Raw genomic sequence first — 24024 nt, 5'->3', positions numbered from 1 at the left:
CTAATGACAGTGTAATGAATTGTAATGAATAGGGATATTGTGTATGTTCTACATCACAGAAACTGCGTATATCTTTTGGGAAACTTGACAGATGTGTTCCATAACACAGTAGAAACTGTTACTCATTCCTAATTGAGAAAGCCTCACCTTCTTTTTTCTCCAGAACAGTAGCTCCCTCTGCACTGCTTGTACCAACAACTGATGGAAGTTCAGAAAAACTACCAGACAAATTGTCAAGACTACTTGCAGCAGACAGACTGGATGGACTGGACGGAACAGATGACAGGGGATCAGCTGTAGAACCTGCTGTCTGAGATACACTTATAACCTGAGGTTTGTAGCAAGATGGTAAGGCAGAAGGAGGCATTGCTGCTGTCAATAGTGCGCTGACATCATCTGCCTGAACATCAGAAGACAATTTATTAAAACAGAGAAACATTTTTACAGAGTTGTTTATCCTAAACGCATCATCATCATTCCAGACTTATTCCTAAGTATACTAAAAAACAAACAAATGCATATTGGAAAACATATTTTACAGTGCAATTCAACAAAGAGCTTTTATGCTAATAGCACAGACAATTCTGTAAGATGCTTATAAACACAAATGGTAATAAAACAAAAAGTTTTTACTTCAATATTTCTCAAAAGCTTATAAGACAGTTAAATAAAACTACGTTTGTAGGAAAAACTACTTTTTTTTTTTTTTTTTTAAGATTTTATGAAATCAAATTTACTCTGGGTAACTTTGGATTGTATTATAAAACTTGGAGAGAGAGACAAGCCATCAAAGCCCTAACTGTCAGATAGTTTCCCAAATTCGTGTTGCTATAAAGTTTGCTTACGTTTGATTACTACAATTTTTTTATTAGTTAAAAATCTAAGTATTAAATTAAGAGCATTAATTTATAAGCACAAATTCTTTTTGTGCTTTTTTCCCCTGCCTCATTTTGAAGTAAGCCTCGAGCAAGAAAATATTTAAAGGTTTAAAAATGCTCTACTAACATTCCCTGTAAGACACATATGAACAAGAAAACCCATAGTGAGAGTCATTTAAGGTAAGCCGCCACAAGAACCAGGTAAGAACAGATTTCCCAAGAACCCCAATACTTACAGTGACCAGGTCTAAAGGTGTTTGTCCTTCCTGGTTTTTCAGTGTAGGATCAGCCCCATGTGCCAGCAACAAGGCACAAAGCTGTGTCCTTCCTTTCTGGGCTGCTTCATGCAAAGGTGTGAAAGCCCACTTGTCTGTAGCATTCACACATGCGTTATACTTTATAAGCAAAGCTGCCACATCCACATGCTGGAAAAATAAAACCATCAGGGGTGTATTCCAGTGTACTACCAAATATTAAGTTAACTCACAACTACTGCTGATAATTTCTCTGCAATTCTCATTTTGATTTTCCTTACAATGCATTTACTTTGCCATTACTATAAAAGTTTTAAGATGAGGTGTTTTCTTCCTGACCTACTACATTCTGATAAAAGACTAATATTCTCTAGTGGGGGAGGAAAAAAAAACAACAACAACAACAAAAAAAGGGACTACAACAGAATTCAAATCCAGAAGAATTAAAGACTTGATCCAAGCACAAAGATCCTGAGCCACAACTAGTATCTCAACACCAGACTTGTTGGTAGAATCAAACTGGCACAGGTATAGAAATAAATTGTGGAACACCTTTTAAGTGGTTGACTTTGCATGTGTTCACATTCAGAAAACAACTCTGTCAATTCATACCATTGTTTTACAAATTCAAAGAGTTGCTTGCATACGACAATAAGCTTGCTATGACTGAATTACTTATTTACTTTTTTATACATAAGATTACGCTATAACTCAATAGCAGAAGCTTTTTGGAGAATATTGGTCACAATGCTGTCACTGAAATGCACTGCTTATTTTTTTAGTAAGAAAATATCCTCAAAGTCCAACATATTTACCCCATAAGATGCAGCATTATGCAGAGGAATCAAACCTCCTTTATCCTGGGCATTCACATCTGCTCCATGCTGTAGCAGGTACTCTGCAACCTCCAAATTGTTGTAACCAGCTGGAAGGGTGCAAAAGGACAGAATGAATACAACATACCTTTAAAGACTACCTCAACAAGCTGCAGAGAATGATAATTCACTTAAATTACTTGGAAGTTAATACGTCCCTTCCAGTGAAGACAGTGCGTTGTTACAGAAGACAGCTTCCCACTTAAGGCTAACTGATTTTAAAACCTCTGTCAATATATGCCCAATAAAAGACCCTCTTGGGCTAAACAGAACAGGAAAACTGAAGTTAAACAGTCTAGAAGAGTGGAGAAACAGATGACTAATATGCATAGAATACTAAATTAAGGACTTCAGTTTACTAACCCTAATCAGTTAAATAGAACACTGACCTGCTAAATGGAGTGGTGTTGAATGCCGCCCTTGCGTGTCTCGACAGTTGACATTGTCAGGTGAACAGAGCTTTTTCACCCGAGCCAAACAACCTTTCTTAGCAGCATCTAGCAGAGCTGCATCTCCTCTAAGTAGGTCTTGAATATCAGTATCACCATCTTTAACAAGGTCTAAAGGAGTATTTCCATCCCTGTTCTTCTTTGTGGGGTCAGCTCCATGCTGTGCACACAAAAAACAGGTGTTAAGCATGCACATACACAGAATAAACATTGTGCATCTCAGGAATCTTTCACCTTACTAAGCAAATATTTTCACACATTCTTGACTCCTTTGCAGAGAGCCTTCCACTTACTATGAAAAAAATAAATACACTTGCCAATAGTTGTCCTCCTATGGGAAATGTTTACCTCATTCATTTAGCAACCACAAACCAATCTGTCTAAGAAGTACAAGCACATTTCAGGCCGAATAAGAAACGTAAGAAAGTAACCCTTCTCAAGCATATATAGTACCTGCAATAGGAGTTTGCAAATCTCGTATTTTCCTTTTGCTGCAGCTTCGTGTAAGGGAGTAAACTTCCACAAGTCAGCTACATTGACAACTGCACCATGTTTAACAAGCAGCTCTGCAACCTCATAGTGACCATATGAGCAAGCATTATGTAAAGGAACAAGTCCTCTGGAAAACAAATAATAAAAAGGTTATCTTAAAAAAAAAAACAATCTCTTTTCACACACAGATATGAACCTAAAGCACAACATACCTTAAACAATTATAATAAAAACTCTTTTAAGAAAATTACATTTTCCATAGTAGCTTATATGCATATATTGCGTATATCTGCTACCAAAGTAGTACAAATGCCAGTAGCAGTGAGTAAAAGTAAAAACAGAATAACAGTAACCGTCTCAAGTGCAAAATGTTTTTCTGGATATACTAACAGCTTCGTTGCAACAGAAGCGCCCATGAAAATAAAAGACTGACTGAAGAAAGATGGGACGCACATCAGCTATCAAAAGACAAAAGCTCACAAACGTAAGTAGTAACAATAGCCATGAAAATACACAAGTGTGATTATTTACCCCTTATCTTTTGCATGCACATCAGCTCCATGCTGAAGAAGATATTCAACAACAGACACCCTGTTGTATCCAGCTGCAAAATGAAGTGGTGTAGACTGACGCCCTTCAATATCTCTGCAGTTCACACTTTGAACTGTACACAGTTTCTGTGAAACCCAACAGACAAAACATGAATCCCTATATATGGTGTAGAAACATATTAATTTGAGTCATAAAATGCTGTTATACGCACCCATTTCTGAAAAAACTTTTTTCATTTTAAAAACTGTTTTTTAAATAGAAATATTACTTTTCATAGGTTGTATCCCCTGAAAAAATAATTACCTTCTCTTCCCAATCTCACATCTGTGACATACATACATTTTTAAAGTAAGAATTGAATGCAAATTCAGAAGGTGGAAAACATCAAAATTTCGTTATCCATAGTTTTTGCACAACAGAAAGGTTTTACCACGAATTGTAACTTCCATAAAGTAGTAAGAAAAGCTATTCATTTGTTTTTTTTTTTTTTTTTGGTGGGGGAAGAAATGACAGGATGCAATTCCCACTTATTTCTGGGACAGATCTAAACTTACTTTAACAGTATCCACATCACCAGCCTTTGCGGCCTCCAACAACTGCCGATCTGCATCTGAATTACCTAGAGGGATACCTTCTGCAAAACAAGTGAGATTGCGCAGCAGATCATTAACTGTACATACTTGAAATAATTTAGGATAGGAAATAATTTCTGTATCTCAAGAACTTAAAGGAAGTCAAGGACTTAATGGAAAAAGCTATTCAACTATAGATTGGTTCTGTATTTTTTTTTATGTACAGCTGTACCTATTAACTCTACAAGTGTTTAAAAAGTTGCCTACGGGAACATGATTCCTACCAATTTTAGAATGCTGTGAAACCAATTAAATATTCAGTTTCAGAATAAGACTAATCTGAAGAAACTTACTTACACATATAGTATCTAAACCTCAGTCATTAAAATCTACACAGCCTGTTGCCTCTGCTAGCAACTGCACAGCAACCTTTTTTTTTTTCTTTTTAAATCCATTTTCTACTTATAAGACTGTACCTTCCCCTCCATATATCAGGACTTTCACAAAATGGTTCCACGTGGCTTTACCGTTAAACATTCTGAGCAGCTCCAACAATCTGCACACCACTAGAGATTTAATCATACCTATAAGCAGGACGTTTCCATGCTCATGAGGTTATGGCATAAGAATTGAATAACTCAAGCCAGCTTTTACCTTCCACAAAAAGTACCTTTTTTGGTTTGTTCGCTATTATTCCTTGACAGAACTTGAAATAGCAAGTAACTTGTTATCACATCACTTCTAAACACATCTTGAATAAATCAGTTGTACCTTGCAGTAGTTGTTGCACACTTTCATTCCCCATTTGTAAGGCTGTAAAGCCTTGCAGAGATACAATGGAAGGATCACATCCAGAACTCAACAACAACCTACAAGTCTGGAGGTGACCACAATGTGCTGCTCTATGAAGAGAGGTCTGGCCAAGGTTATCCAATGCATTAACCTAAAAATAAAACAATCTTTAGAATACATTCTTAAAGGAAATAGTAACAACAAAACGCTGTTAAAGCTACTTTCATTGCTGAATGGGAGTGTTTCACAAGTATTCTTCCTACTTTGAAAATATGCTGAATGTTATTCTAATCAAAGGTCACGACATTTCAAAAAGGTAAGACAAACAACAGCTGTTCATAAAGTTATAACTGCACTTACAGAGGAAGAATAGACTCCTTTTAGAATCACGGGAATAATCACATGTGTGTAAACATGTGTGAACAGTTATGGCAGTTTTACCACATACAGATGTAGACTGTAATTTTCATTGTGCAGCAGGCATCTTTTGTGCCAGTGTGTAAAGTCACTTTTATCTGCATTGGCTTAGAGCAGTCTTTCAGATTTAGGACTTTATAATAGTGTTTCAACCAAGGCAACCAACATTCAAAATTGTGTACCCAAAGCTTATCTGTACTTCCTACTGTCCCACTGCTTTTGATTATCACTTTGTAAACTTTACAGCAGGCCACATCCAAAAGCTGTATCCAAGTTTCCATATAGAAGAACTTAAAATACCAGTCTGGAACAACCCAAGCCCAAATTACAGAGCATCTCCTTTCTACATTCTCTTTTTGTGGACATTTGGGTCAAAACACTGTACTGATGTAACATTTTGCTTTTACTGTAATTTTTACTGCACATGATAAAGTCTACCTGTTTTGCAGTTCTGAGTAACCTCTTGTTCGTGCATCTCCCATTTTTTTTTAAAAGCAGAGTATAATTTCTCCTTCTTGATAACACAGCAGGTAATAAGATATTTTATAAGTTTTTAATAACATGAAAAGAACGATGTCTGCACATTTTATAAAACAGGACCAAAGACAATGTCTCAAAGTGCATAACTGTACTGCTGGATTGATAGTCTGTGTCTTAAGGGTATAAATCTATAACTACCAATACAAATTCAGCCAAGTGTCTACTCTGCTCTCCGTTCTCGTGACAAGAAAAGACAAACAGAAATTAAACAACAAAAAGAAAAGTAAAAATATTAATTCATACCTTAGCTTCATGTTTCACAACTACTTCAACAACATCATTATGAGCTTTTTCTGATGCCACATGCAGAGGTGTCAAGAAGCTTTAAAGAAAAAAAAAATGTGATTCAGAAGGTATTTGGCAAAATCTTCTAAACGAAAGTTTAGGATTCACTTGTAACCACTCACTCTTTTGTCTTTTCATTAATGTTAGCTCCTTTCCTCAGCAGCAATTCACATACTTGTTTTCTCTTAGGATATGGAGATGCAGCAGCACAGTGCTGAAAACAAACAAACAAACAAAAAAAAAAACCAACAAACATTAAAAACCATTAATAACCAGTTACCAACACAAGGTTTTATTACTTACTAAGATCTGGTTGTGTGCAAAGGCAGCATAAAAAGAAACATACAAAGAAGCCTACTAATTTAAGGAGTTCCTTAAGAGATGAACTCTTTAGATTCATTCTAATACTTTCCCAAACTCTCAAAAGATTTTAAGCTTTACAAAGCTGACACATCTAACTTGCTAATACTAAAAATTAGAGCAGTCTATAGAAGAGAATTCATACAACGTAAGTAAAAGAGGCAATTTGTATTAGTCTTAACATTACCCTTAAACAACTTTTTTTTTTTTTTTTAATTCTAGACACTGGTTTGAATTATACAACTACACTGTTTAACAATGCAACTGAGCCCTCAAGTATTGCCTACTACGTTTAGGTCAGTCACGATACATGCAAGACAATTAAGAAATTCCGAAATGTTACCAGTGCTGTCTCATGTGTTTGAGGATGCTTGAAGTTAACTGTCTCCAAAGAAAGATGTTTCTTTATACGAGCAACATCAGATTCTCTTGCAGCTTGTAGCAGTGAATGACCTTTGAATTCATCTTTAAAGAGAAATACATACATTCCAGAACATTACATTCCTAAACACTACAAGGATCAAGAAGATTGATTCTTTGAGTTAGACCAAAACAACCATTTTATTTCCTGATAGGACATTGAAGGGGCTTCTCCCCCTGCAACAGTCATTGGTGCAAAAAATTTCCAGCTCAGACTTAAGCTTTTACACCACTTGATAGAACTTACTAGTTAAGTTAAAACACAAGAATCCCACTTTGTTTCTAAACTAAAGGCAGAGACACCCAACAAGATCTACTCCACCCACCACATTCTAGGTTCCACTCTTTGCATATGTACAAAGTCCAAGAGTATCTCTGCTTCTGACTTCCCTTTGGAAAACCATTTCTAGTTGCCACCATGAAGTCTAGTGTAGATTTTCAACATACCTCAGAGTCACTGTTTGACCACAGAGGGACAGGATTTGAAAGCATTTTTCTCAACCTGTTAAGTATGCTGAACAAAATCAGCACCTTTCATCAATTTTTTTTTTTTTTTTTTAGTGATTGTGGCATACTCAAAACAAACGCAGTCAATGTTCAAAACAGTTATTTTTTTCTTTTCTTCTAACAAAGTACAATGGAATAAAAAAGAATATTTCAGCAGTCTCGATGCAATGACAGGAGTAAATGGGGAAAACAAAAGCGTACCAGTAAGGTCACAAGGGAAAATGTATTCAGGGAAGAAAGGCCATAAAAAACATCCTGACTACAAATAAAACTGACCTACTTTCAGAAACATTCCAGCAACTTTAAATCTTAAGTAGTGAAATAAAATGCCAAACATTGCACAATTAAGAGTAAAGTGTAAGCATTTTCCACATTCAACTTCTGCTGGGTCACAGGAAAACCTCAAGGAACCTAAGCATACAGTCCAATCTAAAACTGCAGAACTGATTTTATACTCACATGCCAATCGTTCTTTTAATTGGGGCGTTGGAGCCAAATCAATGGTGCTTTTGTTGTGACAGTTCAACAGTGTTGGATCAGCACCATAACTTAACAGAAGAGAACATACTTCCACCCTGTTCTTAGAAGCTGCTTCATGCAGAGGAGTGAACTGCCACAGATCCATTGCATTCACACATGCTCCGTGCTTGAAAAGGAAAGCAGTAAAAAAGATCAATATCAAACCCAGATTTCTAGAAAAAAAACTTATCAATGCAGTAGACTGTTAAAATAAAAATCAAAGCTAGTATGGAAATGGTATCCAAGACATTCTCCAGATTTTCACATTCAATATAACTGAATATTTCAACATATTGCAGTTTTTAATCCTCCGGTGTCTCTAAGTTACATTTACAGAAGCTAAAGGCAAGCTAGTCTCATCAGGTATTCTTCTCTGAAAATCAAACAGCTCATCAATAGGTCAAATCAAATTAAGAGTCTAAATCACCTACATCAAATCACTTCTGGACAAGCTCCTATTACTTGTCGCTCTAGAAAAACTCTACAGTGAACAGTTACAGTAGCTCAGAACAACACACATTCTGTAAATGCCCCCAAATAACGACAGCCAAGATGTCCAGAAAGAAATAAGCAAAATCAATCTTGGTTTAAAACATTAAGTACACAGTTCTGCGAGTAAGACTCTTGGACTTTAACATCTATGTAATTCTTCTCTAGACACCTTCAGTTCTAACCATAAGGAAGTCTGATTGGACATGCTTATACCTACTGCTGCTGTTAACACTGTATTGCTCACAAAAAATAATTCAGTAATTACTGGAGCAGATACCAACAGGAAATACAACTGCAGCTTGGCAGTTAAGACACAAGGAGTGGCTAGGTACATTCTTTACCTAGTACCAGAAGATTCACTTTACGACTGGCCTGTGAAGTTCAAACAAACAAAAAACTTGTCTGTTTATATTTACTACAAAATATGCTTCTTTTAATCATTTTTAACTTATTTTCTTCTAAACCTGAGATTGGTGGGGACTGAGATCTCAAGGTAGAAAACCAGCTACTCCCTGAGAACCCAAGCAGCCCAAGTCATCTGACAGCACCCCTCAGCTATTTTAATTCATGATTTACTGTGACAGATGAGAATGGATACAGTTCCTAAGTCCCTCTGTGGCACAGACTCTTGCAGGGCACGTCTTGAAGCCCTTGGTTTAATGTGTATCAGACTTCATCTTCAAGATTAACACAATTTAGATAAGCAAATTGAGTTTACATTCTTTTTCTCTGGTGTAAGGGCTGTGATTGTGGGCCAGAATTTATGCTGTAAAGTTCACTCCTTCAGGAAACTTACACTTTTCTATTCTTAAATACATAGTACTGCTCTTTTCGTTTGGCTATTTTTTATGTGTGAAGGTCGAAAGCTTGAGAGCAGCAGTACTTACTTGATGGTATAAAACCATTTAACTTCTAAGACAAGAGTTAAAAACAGAAAGCACATTTTTAAGAGGAAAGCTTCCCTGCAAGCAGAAAATTCTGTAACTTCTGTAACTTGATAACTAACATACAGCAAGCAGAATCTATCAACTTTTAAGTTTTTAAAAAGATGAAAAATTTGCAAATTTAATCAGTCTATTAGTCTAAACTGTTCTTATTTAATGTTATCCAATCTAATTTTTTTTTTTTTTTCCCCAAAGACTAACCTTTACTAGAAGCTCTGTTACTTCATAATGACCATAGGAACAGGCATTGTGAAGTGGCACCAAATCTCTATACAGGAGAGAAGAGAGAAATTATCTTAGTACTCCTATTTAAATTCCAAAATTTAAGCATTGCTAATAATACTATGCTGCATCTTAAACACTAAAAAAAAAAACAACAGTGGTACCTGAGTTGTTCAAATGAAAATGAGGGGAAATGAGAAGTTTGAAAAGAGCCCATATAAACTGATCAGCCTTTTTCAGAACAAAAAACACGTAAGTTAACAAGAAGATGAGAAATGAATTGCACTGTCTTAATGCAACTGAAGGGCTCCTCTAAGACTTGGAACCTTAGTGAGAAAGAAGTAAAGGCAATAGCTGTCTAGAGTGACAGTTGTTACTTCCTTTTTCACAAGAACACTGCTATAAAATTTTCTCCCTTGGATACCAGAGGAGTTTTACTGGTACTGCTTAAGTAACTGTTAAGACATTATTCCACAGTGACAGCAGAGCTAGTTCTAAAGCCTGTTTCACGTTCTACCAAGCTGAATGGTCTTAGTAGCCAGTGAGAAATTAGCCAAAGTGTGCTCTTCTACTGTGGGCTAGTAAAGGAGAAACGACAAAAGTGCATTTCAACACTGAATGGACCAAGTTGCCTGATCAGACAGCTATCTGCATAGCAGTGAAGGGATCACAGGATAAAAGGATGGATAAGAGTTTGTTTTCCATAATCTTTAACGTACACAGGCATACATATAATGAAAAACGTATTTTAAAAATACTTTATACAACCATAAACAAACTCAGCACATCCGTATTTTACTACATGTTCTGAGATAACAACCAAACACTTAAAAATGTAGTCCACAGATAACTCTGAAGAACAGATCTTCAATTTTTCATCACTTGATAAAGAAGTCCAGAAACTTAAAAGTAGGAATAAAATTAAGACTAGGCCATTATGATATTTACTGACTTCCCAGTGATTTACTGATGTATTTTCTTAAGCAAAAATAAGATGGCTAATAATACCTGAAAGGCTACATATTTTACGGTCAGTTCTGTTTAAATTCTTCTGCTTCACAATACTGAAGACTGTCCACATAGTATTTTTGTCACAACAGAAAGACTCATAGTCTCAGCTCAGAAAATCTTCACAGTTAACATGTTGTTACTATACCTCACCTCAAATTTGAACATTTTTCATTTCTTCTGAACAAAGGAAAAATGAACCTACCCCTTATCCTTAGCGTGCACATCAGCCCCATGTTGGAGTAACAGCTGTACTATTTTTACACGGTTATACCCAGCTGCTAAATGTAGAGGAGTAGACTGAAACGACAGAACATAGCAGTAATCAGTAACACAAAACCAGCATTTGCTCTTTTTTTTTTTTTTTTCCAAACATATTAACAGTACTAATTACTGAAGTCCTTAAAACACCTGGAATATCAAAAAAGCCCAGAGAGTTTGAATCAGACGCATCATAACTGCGTTCATTTCTCATTGTCTACTTCTACTGACATAATTAACACAAATCCTGAATCTGCTTTATTTCTAATACATTCTGGGACAAAGGACCTCGACAGATTTTTGAGTTCTGCAATTCATTTCTGTGTTTTAGACTGCCTTATTTCTAAGAACTTTGCCAGGACAAACAATGTTGCTTGCAAAAGGTGGAACTAAGACAGCCAGTACAAGCAATGACTGCTAAATGATAAACAGTTTATGATACAGAGTTTAAATTGCATTTTTAAAGAAAAATACCTTTCTGCCATCACTTGCATGACAGTTAACATTCAGTGGTGTAAGGAGAGACATCATCTTTTCTTCATTTCCACTCCTATAGAACAAGATATGAAATAGGCAGAGTTATTTTATTAAAATTGTTAGCAGCTTATGGTTTCATACTTTTCCTTGCTATAACATTCTGCAAATCTAAAGTTATGTTTATTATTTGTTTCAGTAGGCAAAGCAAGAAAAAAGTGTTTATGTAGTTATTTTTGTAGCTTTATTAATAGAAACAGCCAAAACTTACTACCTAGACGGAATGTCAACTCATGGATGTATATATTCACTACACAGAAAACCTTTAAAGAGTTATAAAAAAGTAACCAAGTTCCAGATGTGTCCATAAAAACACATACCTGGCACTTTCTAAGAGCTCATCTTTCTTGTATTCACCTGGAAGATAGAAGAGAATTTCTAAAGTTATTAAATAAATATCCATATATTTAAGTTCATGAGTTGAGGCTTACAGTTTATCCTCTTTCAAAGCTGCAGGGAGCTAAGTACTAAAAATGTGATGCTATTTCTTAACTGTTATAACAAAGTATTTATCCGAAATGCATCCTGTTAACATGATAAGGCCATATAGGAATTTCTATCTAGAATTTTAAAACAGAAATGAGTTAAAGTTACTGAGGGAAAAAGAATACACAGATACTGTATTACAATCACTGGAGTATTATTAGTTAATCTAAAGATTATCACGTACCAGTCAGCACTGCTTTTGCAGATGGGTCTGCTAAATCCAAAGCTGTTCTTCCATCTGTGTTCCGGATGGTCGGTTCAGCACCATGCTGCAGCAATACTTCAAAATGCAAGAGTATTTCATGAGAAAACAATTTGACAAGACAAGACTTATGAGACAATGTAAGCAACAAGCAACAACAAAAAGCCATCATTGTTCCCAACTTCCCCTTTCAACCTTTTGATGTCAGAATTCCTTAATGGCACCTGGGAACTAGTGAAACACATGAGGAAAAAAAGTCTGAACAGAGGTGGAACAATCAGAAACCAGCAGGAAGCAATTTCAGTGAAAACCTGAGACTGACATATGCCCTAAAACCAGCACCTCCTTCTCGACAGGTCCAGAGCATACTGCCTCAAAACCACAGGGGACTGCTCCCTAAATAGCACACAGCAGTAGCAAGCCATGCATCTTCATAGACCTTGCACAGATACTGGGGCCAAACAGGCCATGTTACATATACTGCTCTCCAGACGTGCTCCTGAATAAAGTAAACTGGAGGAAGTCACACAGTCCAAACACTAATTTCTCAACCTCTACTTCTATCTCTTCCTCTCTCTTAAGAATTGTGTAGTCAATACACACAACTATATTCACGTGCTCAACTTGTTAAAATTTTATTTATATCCTCAGCTCATTTAACATGACTGCTATGAAAAGAGACAGAACTAGCTCATTACTGAAAAGTTTTGTTATTTTTAGTGCACTATGAGTAACAGCAGAAAGCAAAATAAGAGGCTGTGCAGAAGCAGAAGAATATCTACATCTATCAGATCATTCTGAGGTGCTTTTCCCTCAATGTCAATCATTATACTTGGGCAATTAACAAAGACAGATCTAAAAATTATAGTCAATTTGTTTCTCCAAAAACTGGCAGGAATTTAAGTTTATCAGAGATTTTTAAGCCTTACAGACATGGCTTCATAAAGTAAAAATAATCTTTAAAAGGTTATCTTTTACATTTTACAATACAGTACATCGCATTTTTTACAGTGAAAGAAAACAAGTCACGGTAGAAGTGCAAGAAAATTACCAATGCAGACATCTGTCTTGCCCTTAATGGCTGCTTCATGAAGGGGAGTGTAATTCCAATTGTCCCGAGCATTAGGATCCGCACCGTGCCGCAGGAGGAGATTGACAACTTCGGCGTGACCAAAAGAGCAAGCATTGTGCAGTGGGATAAGGCCTCCATCATCTCGTGCGTGGACATTGGCACCACTCTGCAGTAAGTATTCGACTACATCCTTCCGACCAAAACCTGGAAGAGAAACAGCTTTGTCTCATGTGCTGGGGATGAAAGAAAGGTGCAGGGAAAGACAAACCCCCGTCCCTCTCACCCATGCTGAAACGTATTTAAATGACAGCAATCACTCTAAATAAAGACCTCAGCTGGTGTTTCTTACTAAAGGAAGGTTATTTTCAAACACACCCCAAATTATTTTATTAAAATCAGTAAAAAAGTAAAATTCAAGATTACTAAAACAATGAATATCTTGGTAGGGCTCCCACGAGTGAACTGCTTCTTGAAAGCATAACAAAAGGACAGACTACTGACAACAAATCCTCTTTTTCAGTCACTTCATGTGGCCATTAAAGCTAATACTACTCTGTATGATACTCTGCCACCCCACAGCACATCTGCAGAAGGACCAATAGATGAGCTCAGGGAGCAGAAGTGGTGAGCTTGTGCATGCACAAGTTATATAAAGTAAAAATAAACAAACCATATAACATAGTTTGAAAATTATTTCACATGGCTTGTTTGAAAAAACATGCAGCGTTACTCACAGGTTAAAACAAGCAGTATGGCTACCTGCTCTCTGAAGGTTCATTAGCATAATGAACACACTGTTTTCATCTTTGAAATTCTCTCAAGAAAATCCTTAGGAATGTAAAACATTTATCTGAGAGCATTTATGATAAGCATGCACAACCATACTTTAAGGATATCCAGAAAGTCTACATTACGTGACTACAAAAGCTTGATCTGAAGCACAGAAATGCTATTATACCTTCAGGGGCAATTTTACTCATGTCATTCATGTTAGTGGACAACAAAAACAAGGCCCATCTGTGGGTAGCAATGCATCATAAGTAAAATAATGGATTCTTTAAAGCCAATTCTATAGCTACTACTGTTTAATTTCAGCTGTATCTTGCACATTTATGTAATGGCACATACACCAGTATCTCAAACTACTACCAACTGTGCCCATGCTTTCTCTAGGACCTTTGTTAAGAGGACACGACGACTCAGAACCGCTGCTCCCATGCCTTCACAGAGATGCTCTAAGGGACACAGGCTACAAAATTCCCTCAAAGCTTCACGAAGACCCATCTGAGTCACGAACTTATTAGGAAAGGTAAGAGCCACATGTTGGTATACCAAGCACCTGCTGGGTAATGACCCCTTGTGCACATGACTTGGCCTTCCTTCCTTTAAAAACCAGAGTTGCAAACCATTTTCCAGGGGAAATCAAGAATTGTGTGGGATGAAGCTCCTCGTGAGAGCTTTTCCCTCAGGACAAATCACTGTGTGACTGCAAACAGCAGCACACTCGGGGCCAGTGGGTTTAATCTTTGTTACAACCCAACCTGCCCAGCCTCAGCAGGCAGCCAGGAGTCAAGGAAATCAGAAGCTAAAATGGTATTTATTCCTGACCACTGCACAGAGTTCCAGCGAGAGAACCACAGACGCACAAGATGCGCCAGCATTTTATTTCCAACAGAACTTTTCAGTTTTAGTTTCATCACAGCTGAAGTTTCTCATACCGCATTCCTCACTAAACCTGACTTCAGTGACTCCTTCTCCCAGACAGACAGTAAACAGAAGCCTGGAGCCCCACGAGGAAAGCAGAGAGACCTGAGGCTCTTCATCCTGGACAAGAGAAGACTCAGAGAAGATCTTATCAACTTCCAATTATCTGAAGGGCAGGAGTTGAGTGGATGGGGGCTGGGCTCTTCCCAGCAGTGCCCAGTGACAAGGGGCAACAGGCACAAATTGGACCACATAAAGTTCTGCATGAACACAAGAAAAACTTCCTTACAGCGAGGGTGACAGAGCACAGGCTGCCCAGAGAGGAGGTGCACATACTCAATACCTGCCTGGACAAACACATTTATTCAAACTTTAGTTTGCTAGCACCTTTACGAAAGCAATCTCTATAGAACTATATGTCAAAAATCAGCTCCTGTAGAAGATATACTTGAAGAGCTACACTGTCTACATATTAAATCATATGCAGCATATTTCTCGTTCTTCCACTGAATTTTTCTTACATCTTCAAAATTTCCAGAAATCATGTTTCTAGGGTGAAGGCATAACCACAATTTGCCTAATTCTTACAGGATCTACTCAGATGAGTCTTTTCACAAGTGCCTCAGTCTTGTAAACATATCAAAACTGCTGCTATTTGACAACAGACTGTTTGGCACCCGCTTTTGGTACCATAAAATGTTTTCCAGAAACTACTTTACTAGTTGGGTTAGAAAAGCCTCTGATCCAACTTTCTGCCTCAGTTACGCATCTGACGGATAAACATCACTCACTCTTGCATAGAAGACATGCCTGTCCATCAAAGCTTTGCTGTGTGCACACAGCTCTGAACACAGAGAACCAACATGAGCATAATGAGCTGTGGCAAGCCTCACTACAGTTGTAGAGAATTCACTTTGTAGCCCTCCAGTCAGTACGTAGGTTCAATCAAACACAATTCATACCCATAGCTTCTCTCAGGGCAAAGCCAACCTAGCTGCGAAATATCCCCCTGCTGGGGGAATAGCAACACCCCCAAACCACCCACAGTTAAGGTGGAGTGGAGATGGAGGATCGTCTGCATCAGACCAGTTTCTGGAACATGGCTTCATCATGAAGTGTGGTACAGGGGCTCTCCACAGCCTTGTGGGAGCATCCCTACCGGAAGGCACCACACGCAGAAGCCTTTCCTATGTGTCTATGTGCGCAGAGGAGGCGGCCAGGCTCTTGTTTCTTACTGCAAAGCAGCAGAGCTACTTAGGACACACAGGAAAAAAAGAGCATTTGTGTTTGTGTTTTTTTCCCATTACAGTGATAGTTAAAGAAAAAAAAAAAAAAAAGAACCAAATTCAGAACCCAGAGTATCCCTGAAAGAGAAAAAAGGCAACACAAAAACTATCTTCATGTTTCAACCACAAAACAAAGCCTTGCAAGTGAATGAAACTAGTCAGAGAAGTTTTGTAACATTTTTTTCTAACAACACGCACCTAGGCTAAACAAAGCAAGAATACAACAGACTTTTGCTTTTGCATCCTGGAATGTAATTCCTTCGGGCAACAGAGACAAAAGAAGTTGGTATTACTCAAACTGTGAATAACATGGAAAAAGTAAAATAAACAAAAACATTCTTAACCCCCAAATCAAGGAGTTGCTTATGACCAACTTCCAAGTTGAGCCTACTGCAGGTAGAGCCCTTTTTGCTGTCAGCCCATCTGAAGCAGCGGAAGCACATTAATCAAGACATTACACATGCATTTTACATCCTGCCCTAGCTAGAAACTTTTCGCACATGCTACAGGCCTATGAGAAAGGCAGTTAAATTCTCTCTATCAAGCTTGAAGGGGACAGAAGCATGGACAAAAGCACTTACACACACTTTCGCCTTATATTAGAGGCCTATTTAATGGAAAAAAGCTTTCAGTAAGTTAGAAGACCCGGTTTTTAAAACCAAGACAGATCTGCCCTGTTCAGAGAGGCAAACTAGGTCACTGCCTATGGGGAACACCTCAGGCACAAAACAAAAACAAGCAACAAAATAACAACATCCAAAACTAACATGCAACCAACCCCAAAATCCAACCTAACAACCCACTTCTACAAAATGCTGTTAGGCAGTCTCATTCATTTAGAAGTTCACAGTTTATGAGTGAACAGGCAGGGTTGGGGTTTATGAAAAAATAGCTGCAAAACTCTCTTCCTCTGACAGGATGCTTTATGTTGTCCCCTGGGCTCCCCTGCTGACCAAGATTCCCAAATCTGCGAATCACAGCTGTCTGAAAAAAGCAGCTCTCAGGAACTCAAATCCATTAAATTTACTGAATGTAAGAAAATGACACCTTAACTAGAAACCTTTTCCAAAATAATTCACCAGGGAAACAAACGTGTTTCTTAGTTATGCACAATGCCTAGCTAAAAGCTGCCCTCGCACCCTGCCTGCTCCACGTTCCTGCCACTAAGGCCGCAATCCAACCAGAGAAACACCACGAAAACAACAGCCACAATCGTGCCTTTGTCTGAAAAGGTAGTATACAGTCTTCCGGCCAGCCAGAAGAGACAGCAGTTGTTCTGTGATGTCAGCTATTTGCCTAAGTGCCAAATTAACAAAGTCTATTTGTTAGCGACAAGAATGCAAAAAAACTTCGGAATCGTGCTGTCTGTCCGGCACCCTCCGCCGGCGAAAGGCTGCGGAGCAGGCCTGCCGATGGGCCGGGAGCACTACAGAAGCACTCGGCGCTGCCGAGCCCACACGCCGCAGCACAGGCGGCACTAGGTGCCGCGGCCCGCGGCCGGCCGGGCCGTCCCGTTTACCCGTGGAACGCGGGAGGCCGCCGGCCCGTCCGAGCCCAGCAGCCGGACGCGGGGGCAGGGCAGCGCGCCCAGGGCAGAGTGGCGGCAGAGACCCGGGCCGAGGGCCGCCCCGCCGCCCGGCCCGAACAGGCTCTGCGCCTCGGGGAGGCGGCGATGCGCGGCCTGGCCACCCTCGGCCCTTCCCCGGCGCAGCGGCCACAGGCCGTACCTGCGGCGAAGTGCAGCGGGCTGGACTTCCTGCCTGCCGTGTCGCGGCCGTTCACGTTCTCGGGCCGCACCAGCCGCTTGACCCGCTCCACGTCCCCATTCCTGCAGGCCTCGAACAGCTCCCTGGCCGGCTCCACCGCCGCGCCGCAGCCCGGCGCCTCGGCTAAAGCGGCCGCGCCGCCCGCGCACCGCCGCGCCGCCATACCGGGACGGGCCCCCCGAAGGCGGCCGAGCGGCCTTCCCTGCTCCGCTCACAGGCCGCGGCCCCGCAAGGCGGCGGCCCCGGACGCGCGCCGCTGAGCAGGGCACTGGGCCCGACGCATCGCGGCGGAGGGATCCGAGCGGAACGGCCGCGCAACCGCAGCCGGCGGCAGCCTCGCTGCGGCCGGGAAGGGGCGGGCGGGAGGCGGCGCGCATGCGCCATACGTGGTGCTGGCCGGCCGCCGCGGGCGGGGTGGTGCGGCTCTGGGAGTCTGTTCCCGCTGTGCGGGCTGACGATTGCGGGTACCGGTAGTCGGTGGATTTGCGATGTCCCTTTTCGTGCTGCTTCCCCGCAAGAACGTCTTGCGGCCGTAGTGCTGGCTCTTGTTCTGCCTCGCAGAGGCTCTTACCGCTATGAATACAGTCTGGCATTGCATTCCTGGTAGAACAGTTTTTCCAACGTTTTTTTCACACATTGGCAGGAATCACGACAGACAACAGATACGTGCTGCCTGATCCTTACTAGGGGAAAATCTTCACGAGAGCTGATGATTTGTCCCACAGCTGTAGAAGCGTTCCCATGGTACTTAATGAAATGTCAATTAGGATGTGCTAATAAAGGACTTTTTTTTCAAAAAAATGTTGAGTGCATTATGGTGCTAATAACTTCCTGATGCAATTACAAAATAAATCCTGAAGTATTTATTTACATAACAAAAAACATTACTCAAAAATAAGTGTTTGCATACTTATGAAATAGGAGTGATATAACTTAAACAGTTTGCTCTATCCTGGCAAAAGGGGAGTGAGGCCCTGGTGCAGCTGCCCAGAGAGCTGTGTGTGCCCCATCTCTGCAGATGATCAGGATTGGCCGGGTGGGGCCCTGGGCCCTGACCAGGGTTAGAGCTCTGAGGTCATTTCCAACCCAAGCTATTATATGATACCGTGATTCCATGACTGCCAGTTCAAGGATCTGAGGAGGAATGGCGAGTATCTTTTTTTTTTTTTTTTTTCTTTTAAGCCTAACAAGCCTGATGGGGAAGTCTGAGCTTAGTTGGGACTAACTAGAAGGGGATTAATTAGGTAATTTTGAAATGCATTTTTCCACTCATGCTGTAATCTTTCAAAAACACTTTGGAAAAGGTAGTTGACAGGGGCCAGGAGCTTCCTGTTCCACAGGCAGGAAGGATAAGTACCTCAAACTTGTTGAACTTGCAGGCTATTGTTACAGCAGTAAACTAAATGGCCTGAGAGCCAGGAAAGGGATCTAGCTGCTAATTTGTGCCGTTTAGTCACTTCCATTCTGTTAAACACCACCCCCCTCTGCAATAAGGTACTTAAGACCAAACTACCTGTCCCTGCTAATGTCTAACCCTAATTGTGCCCATGTTTTTTTTGCAGGGAGAGTACCAGCTGCCCAGGCCACAGCGGTGCTGCAGGAAGAGGTCAAGGTCCAGTGCTCCTGGCTGTGTAGTTTAGCCCAAAAATAGGCACACAGCCAACAGTAGAACTGAGACCAAACGATGCAGCCAGCACAGTGACAGCAAGCACACACCGTGACAAGCAGCCCTGTGTCGTCCCATTGGCTCTCCTCCACTTGCTAGCTGTGCTCCGCAGGTATGAAAACGTCAGGCTGTGGGCACTGTTCCTCCTCAGCTTGTCACACACATAATTCATCTGCAGCTTTGCATGCAGTCATAATGCTCTGGCACAAACTGTCACAGATACAGTGTGTGGGCCTGCAGCCATCTCAGAGCTTCCCAGCAGCTCCTCTGCAGCACCGTGGTTTGTATCCTTCAACTCCAGCTAGGCAAACAGGGCTGAAAATACTGAGGGTACAGGCAGGGTGGGGGTTTATGAAAAAATAGCTGCAAAACTCTCTTCCTCTGACAGGGTGCTTTATGTTGTCCAAAAATACTGAGGAAATACAGAATAAATAACAAAAGAGCACATAAATGCTGAGAGCCAGAATTGTGGTTACTCCCTGAAGCATCACACTGCCTTTCCTCTTCAGGTCACAGGGTTTGTAGAGGTAGTGTGGGTCAGACCCAGTGGACCCCAGGCAGCCCCTAGTGTGGTGCAGGCAGGGAATGGGCACTGCCAGGTCCCCCTGAACCTGTCTTCTGCTGGGGAGACTCATGGCAGAGTACCTCTCAGAGATCTTAAGTATTTATTTGTCACATCATCCCGTCTGGAAGAAGCAGGCAGTCTGTGAGCAGGCCAGAAATCACAAGGCATACTTCTGAGAAACGCTCTTCATTTTACCCATGATAATAGCGTGATGTACAAAGTGTAAGAAAACAAGATCTGCAGAGAGAAAACATTGCTGGAAAAAGTATACAGGCTTTTGAGTTCATAGATGCTTCTTCAGGCCTACGGCAGAAGTAGCAAATGCATTAAGTTCAAATTCATAGGATCATTAAGGTTGGAAAGGACCTGTAAGATCATGTAGTCCAACAATCTGCCTGCTACCAATGTTGCCCACTAAATCATGTTCCTTAGTATCAGTGCTTCTGCTTCAAAGCAGACCAAGAGGTTATGTGTCTGTGGAAGAACAAATACCTGTGTCCGTGTGAATGCATCCTGTTACCAAGGCCCTTGAAAGAAGTTTACAACTAGAACTCATTTTACTAGTTCGGTATGAACTCTACCTATGCTTCGTTGGCAAAAACCACTCTGAAATGCCGCTGAAAAACAATGAGAGTTAGAAAAAGCCCTGAGTATAAAATGTATTGCTATTTTAGATCTAAATAGAGGAACTCCCCTTTCTTTTCATACCATTACACTAAGTTACCTGTAGGCTGACATCCCTTTCCACTACAGTTTCCCAACAGCTGGAGTGTAAAACCACAGCAGGACACTCCGAATGGAAAATTATTTTTAAACGTACTCTAAGAGCAAGATTCGATTAGCCATTCAGTGAGTCAAAGACTTGCTTTTCAGACTCGATTGCCTTTTATAGGGTCACATCATGTAAAATCAATCTACTTTTAAATCATATTTCAATGTTTGTTTCTTCTGTGAGATAAACAGTAAAATTCAATAGAGTTAGAACACCACTGCTGAAATATATTTACCAGCTCTCACCCAGTGGGTGCAGCAGGGGGTTTTGTAGAGGAAGAGTGGAGTCTTGATGCCACTGCTATCAGCCAGTGAAGAGACTCATGGTGGTATGATGGCCATTCTGTGCGTGTCATTTGTGTAGTAGCCTCTAGCTATGCAGCACATTTATTTTAGTGGCATGACCTGCCCTAACTGGGACATGATTTTTGAAGAGCGCTTAATTTACTTAGAAGCCTGGTTGGTCGCTAGAGGGCAGGAAAGATAAGGGGATGGCTGGGTAGGGACAGTCAACAATAATTAACACTGTGCATTAGGAAATTATAACACGTGGCAATAAAGAAAACACACACTTTTTTTTTTTTTTTTTTTGAGAAAGAAGTAGCCTATTAATAAACTTTTAAAACTATGAACAGCATTTCTCAGTGGAAGCTACTTCTCCAAAATAAGGGACCAGTAAATTTAAGAAATAAGAACATGTCACAAAATGAAAACAGTACAGGTTGCAGAACAGTGAACGTGGGTGCAGCCATTGTTTCAAAGGAACTATCTTTCTCCCTTCTCACCCCATGTCTGAAGCACTTCGGCAGCTTGTCCTAAGCAAGCAGGAGTTTCACAGTCACTCTCTGTAGTTACTGGGTTGTATGTGCCAGCTTTGCTGTACCAGCAGATAAGGGTAAATGGGAAAATATAAGATACTGTTCTGGAAAAAATGATAGTATTATATTTTATATGGAAATATATTTTACATAAAAATTCAAAATCAAATATATTTTAAAACTTTATATTTTTGAGGTAGTGAAACACAGAAACTGAGTATTGTGGAGAGGAACAGATATGTAACTAAGTGGTCCGACGGAGTTACAGCGGTGTGGTGCTGACAGGCTGCAATGGTAGAGGATGCTGCTGTTCATTAGAAGATAAACAACAAGTTTTCTTTATTAAAGATCAAATGTTTTGCCATCTACTTAGACCTTTTATGCTTCTTTTTTTCCCAACTTTTCATGAATAACTTGGTTTAATGAAAACCATATTATTTTACTCTGTATACTGTTGTTATTTTGTACTGTAAAAGCTCAAAACTAATGCAAGGCAAAATCAATTATAATTTGTGATACACATTTCAAGCTTGTTGCACTTCCAGTTATGGCATATCTTTTTCCACTCAAAAACTTGTTAATGTCAAAGGGGAACATATGAATCTAACAACTTATTACTATATAGTCTTAATAATCCAGCTAAAATGCAAGTAAAAGCTATTATTATTTCACTCGGAATGCATCTCAACTGCTAGACACAGAAAAGTCTCAAGAGTAATTAATTTAAAATCCGTGTAGAGAAACACTTATTGGTACCTACTTTATTTTCTGTGGGGTTTTTCTGGCTCACCCCTGTGATGCCTTCCAGGGTCCTAAGGCTGATGCTGGAGACTTCATACAGTAGGTAAGTGGAGCATACAGTTGGTAAGTTGATACCTAGCATCATGTGGCTCTAAATACATAGCTGGGATATATGTAGTATACGTAGACATCTCTCTTGCACACAATTTCTATCTAGTCTACTAGAAAATACAGAATCATCTCTGTAGGATTATCTCCAACTTTGCAAGACCTATTAATTATAAACTCTTTTTCCAATAAAAGCCATCAAATTAAGGCAATTAGTTTATGAAGGTGTCATTGAGACTGTCAGACTATAGAAATTTATACACTCAGTTTAATGCTCCCATTTTCTAGCCCGTATTCAAAAAAGTTTGGCCTTTGATCCAGAAAAATTCTAAATTATGCAAGAAGTCTGAAAGTACGATCTTTTCAGCATGCTCTTTATACCTACAGGCAAAAGTGGTTTTCTTCTTTCTACCTGAAAAAAGAATATCATATGGCAAGTTCTGAAAGATTTCACTTTGAAAAGATAAACTAACAAAGCAGGGAGGTGAAAGACAGATGTCTTTGCAAGGTACTGGCTGATCCACATATTTGAGGTGGGACGCTATAGATACTTGTTCAGGAAAATCTATACTGGAAAAGTTATTTCTATCCCTGTGCATTGCTACAGAAATACTATTGAAGCTTGTGCACAGAGTACTTACACCTATTTAAGTTTTACTGGATTTACAACAGCAATCAGAGAACATTCAGAACTTAACTTCAGGTAGCACTCTTAGCATTAAGATGATTATCAGAACATATCACACCTTTTGCTACTCCCTTTGTGGTGACTTATCCTTCTACCTTTCCCATTTGCTGGTATCGTTTTAACGCTCTTTTTACCCCCCTCTCCTTCTTAGACAGCAGCTAGTTCTACTTGCATCCCCTGTCCTGGTCTCTCCTCCTTCCCCCCCACCCAGGAAGAAGAGAAAAGAGCCAAAAGATTCAAATGACTAAGCTACCCACCAAATTAGCCACAGCATCATAGAAGCAAAATCACCTACCCCATCAATCAAGACCAAGTTATCACAGAACATGCAGTAACAACCAGTTTGAAAAAAGAGAAGGAATGAAGCACCAGCAGAGAACAACACTGACAGTTCATGGGGAACCAGGGACATACAACTACCCCTGAGCACAACCCGCTTGTCCCATAAATGCAAATGTCTAGCATTTGGCTAGATTGGGCTCTGAAAAAAAATGCAATGGGAGAAGACTTAAGCACAAGCAAACATGGAAGGGAGGCATCTTACCTGGATGAAAACTTGCACTTGAGGCTGCTTGACACAAGACATGGGCAAGATTAAGGGAAGAGCTGTGCTACATCGGTCAGCCCTAGGCACCAAAATCCACCAATATCCTCACCTCAGCTTGTATGATTTTCCATAATGAGGGAGGAAAACACAGAAAGCTGTGGGAGAAGGCCCAGAGAAAGGCCACAAAGATAATCAGGGGGCTGGAGTACCTCCCCTATGAAGACAAGCTGA

At 40.0% G+C, this 24024-nt stretch overlaps 1 protein-coding gene across 1 annotated transcript in view; it reads right to left on the bottom strand.

Annotated features, from left to right (window-relative positions):
* TNKS2 (tankyrase 2) overlaps positions 1 to 18052 on the bottom strand; it is a 28729-nt gene extending 10677 nt beyond the window's left edge. The window contains exons 1-19 of the mRNA XM_042863110.1: positions 17851 to 18052; positions 13113 to 13337; positions 12044 to 12139; positions 11694 to 11730; positions 11314 to 11389; positions 10784 to 10878; positions 9550 to 9616; positions 7853 to 8039; positions 6810 to 6931; positions 6229 to 6320; positions 6065 to 6143; positions 4844 to 5015; positions 4055 to 4134; positions 3480 to 3625; positions 2910 to 3075; positions 2397 to 2616; positions 1948 to 2057; positions 1115 to 1303; positions 148 to 400 (exon numbers count right to left, since the gene is read on the bottom strand). Coding sequence (XP_042719044.1) covers positions 148 to 400; positions 1115 to 1303; positions 1948 to 2057; positions 2397 to 2616; positions 2910 to 3075; positions 3480 to 3625; positions 4055 to 4134; positions 4844 to 5015; positions 6065 to 6143; positions 6229 to 6320; positions 6810 to 6931; positions 7853 to 8039; positions 9550 to 9616; positions 10784 to 10878; positions 11314 to 11389; positions 11694 to 11730; positions 12044 to 12139; positions 13113 to 13337; positions 17851 to 18052 — 2614 coding nt within the window. The remainder of the gene's footprint in view (positions 1 to 147; positions 401 to 1114; positions 1304 to 1947; positions 2058 to 2396; positions 2617 to 2909; positions 3076 to 3479; positions 3626 to 4054; positions 4135 to 4843; positions 5016 to 6064; positions 6144 to 6228; positions 6321 to 6809; positions 6932 to 7852; positions 8040 to 9549; positions 9617 to 10783; positions 10879 to 11313; positions 11390 to 11693; positions 11731 to 12043; positions 12140 to 13112; positions 13338 to 17850) is intronic.
* Between the last annotated feature and the right edge of the window lie 5972 nt (positions 18053 to 24024).

The sequence above is a fragment of the Lagopus leucura genome, unplaced genomic scaffold, assembly GCF_019238085.1.
Source record: "Lagopus leucura isolate 7727_CA_CO unplaced genomic scaffold, USGS_WTPT01 Super-Scaffold_739, whole genome shotgun sequence".
NCBI lineage: Eukaryota > Metazoa > Chordata > Aves > Galliformes > Phasianidae > Lagopus > Lagopus leucura.
Note: the sequence above shows the minus strand (reverse complement) of the source record. Positions and strands in the feature narration are given on the sequence as shown.